Genomic DNA, 1,697 nt, shown 5'->3' with positions numbered 1-1,697 from the left:
AGTCCTTCTAAATCTATTTTTTGGTAATGATAGCTTTTTAATACTTTATGTATTGTTCTCAAGATCTTATTAGTTTTTTGCCATGTTTTCATGGATTCTTTCTCATCTATTTTATCTTTTAACCAAATTTTATTAAAGTCTTTTAATTTGTTTTCTAAGAATATGTTAGCTTCTACTAGAGGTGTTTTTTTGGTTATTTCAAAACGGAAAAGAGGACCTTTTGTGTTTTCAAATGTTTTAAATCTTTCTTCAAATGACATATCTTTTAGTAATTTTGGTACTATTTAATTCTATGCCCACCATTTTTTAATTTGCATATAATTTTTTTCAAAAATTAACTAAATTAAAAAATTTTTTAAAAAATAAATACCCTTAAATGTTTCCAATAAAATTAAAATTAAAAAATTTTTATTACTCATTTAAAAAGTCATTAAAGATAATAATGTCTCTTAAAATGGACTCAAATTCATTATCTTTATTTTTCTTCCTCTAAGTAAATTCATGCATGTATCTCTTCAACATGTTTCTGTGTGTCTCATTATGCTTCTTGGACCTTTCCTTCACTGACCTCCAGACCCTTTCAATGTTTTGGGTTTGAGCATTCGTCAGTGGATCCACAAAATTATACTTGTAGCTCACCTTCAAATGCTCATACCCAGAAGCACTTACTTGGGAGTATCTCCTCCACATATCTGAGATTATTAGGCTTTCTGCCGCCACCTTTCTCTTCAACACCTTCATCAACGTTTCTGAAGTCCGATCCGCAACAGGCTCTACGAAACACTTTTTAGTCTCCCTGCAAATCCCTCCAAAGCACCACTGCTGCCCCAGCATTCTTCCGGCATGATTTTTCCTTCTGGGAAAAAGGGTTTCATTAACCTCTACAGTAAACCCTTTTCCTCCAATCTTATTTTTGTCTTTTTTTTCCATAAAAAGGCACACTTTTTTCAGAAGGGTGTTCCAGTTTACAGTCGTACCTGGATCCAGCTCCAATTCCCTTTTCATTCTTTCCCCAGACGACTCTTTATTTGCCCAATAATATATGAAGAAAATGGCCGTTTTTAGTGGCATTCTGGTTCTTTAAAACCATGTTCCGACCCGCACTTTCACCTGTTTTCTGCAGCTTCTAAGGCTGCATCTCCATCTATTCACTGCCCCAAAGAAAGCTTTATTTCATGGCCATTTTTGCATTCCTTTGAATCAGGATTAAACCATGTTTTTAAAGATATTTGATAACTGCAGTTTCATCTGGGATATCTTTAAAAAGTTGATAGGCATTCATTGTTTATTGCTTTACTAAAAAAAATAAAAAAATTAGTAAATTTTATCCAAAAAAAATGATAAAAAATGAATCTAATATTAAATACCTCTTGTTTCCCTTGCTTTTTTGGTTATTTATGCAAAAAATTAGTTAATTTACGTTTTTATCAGTAAAAAAAAAATTTTTTTTTAATTTCTTTATATCATTATCAATTACCAATTTATTAAATTATATGCAAAAAAATTTTTATTATCAATAAATTATATGAAATTAAAAATTGGTGGTCGTCTAATCTAATAGTACCAATTAATTTAATAACTTTAAATTTTTATAATATTTCATATCTTTTAGCGATACCTATAAATTTTATACCATTAATAGAAAAGAAAATTTTTTTTAACGACTTTAATAATAATTAATATTGTTGTGATTTAAG

At 29.2% G+C, this 1,697-nt stretch overlaps 1 protein-coding gene across 1 annotated transcript; it reads right to left on the bottom strand.

Annotated features, from left to right (window-relative positions):
• Positions 1-489: 489 nt before the first annotated feature.
• SRAE_0000081800 (Transposase, ISXO2-like domain-containing protein) lies at positions 490-1,005 on the bottom strand (the record flags this gene model as incomplete). The annotated part of the gene is made up of 1 exon (XM_024646770.1): positions 490-1,005. One exon carries the CDS (start codon positions 1,003-1,005, stop codon positions 490-492), a length of 516 nt encoding a protein of 171 aa, XP_024500915.1.
• Between the last annotated feature and the right edge of the window lie 692 nt (positions 1,006-1,697).

This window comes from Strongyloides ratti, scaffold srae_scaffold0000088, assembly GCF_001040885.1.
Source record: "Strongyloides ratti genome assembly S_ratti_ED321, scaffold srae_scaffold0000088".
NCBI classification, from domain to species: domain Eukaryota; kingdom Metazoa; phylum Nematoda; class Chromadorea; order Rhabditida; family Strongyloididae; genus Strongyloides; species Strongyloides ratti.
Note: the sequence above shows the minus strand (reverse complement) of the source record. Positions and strands in the feature narration are given on the sequence as shown.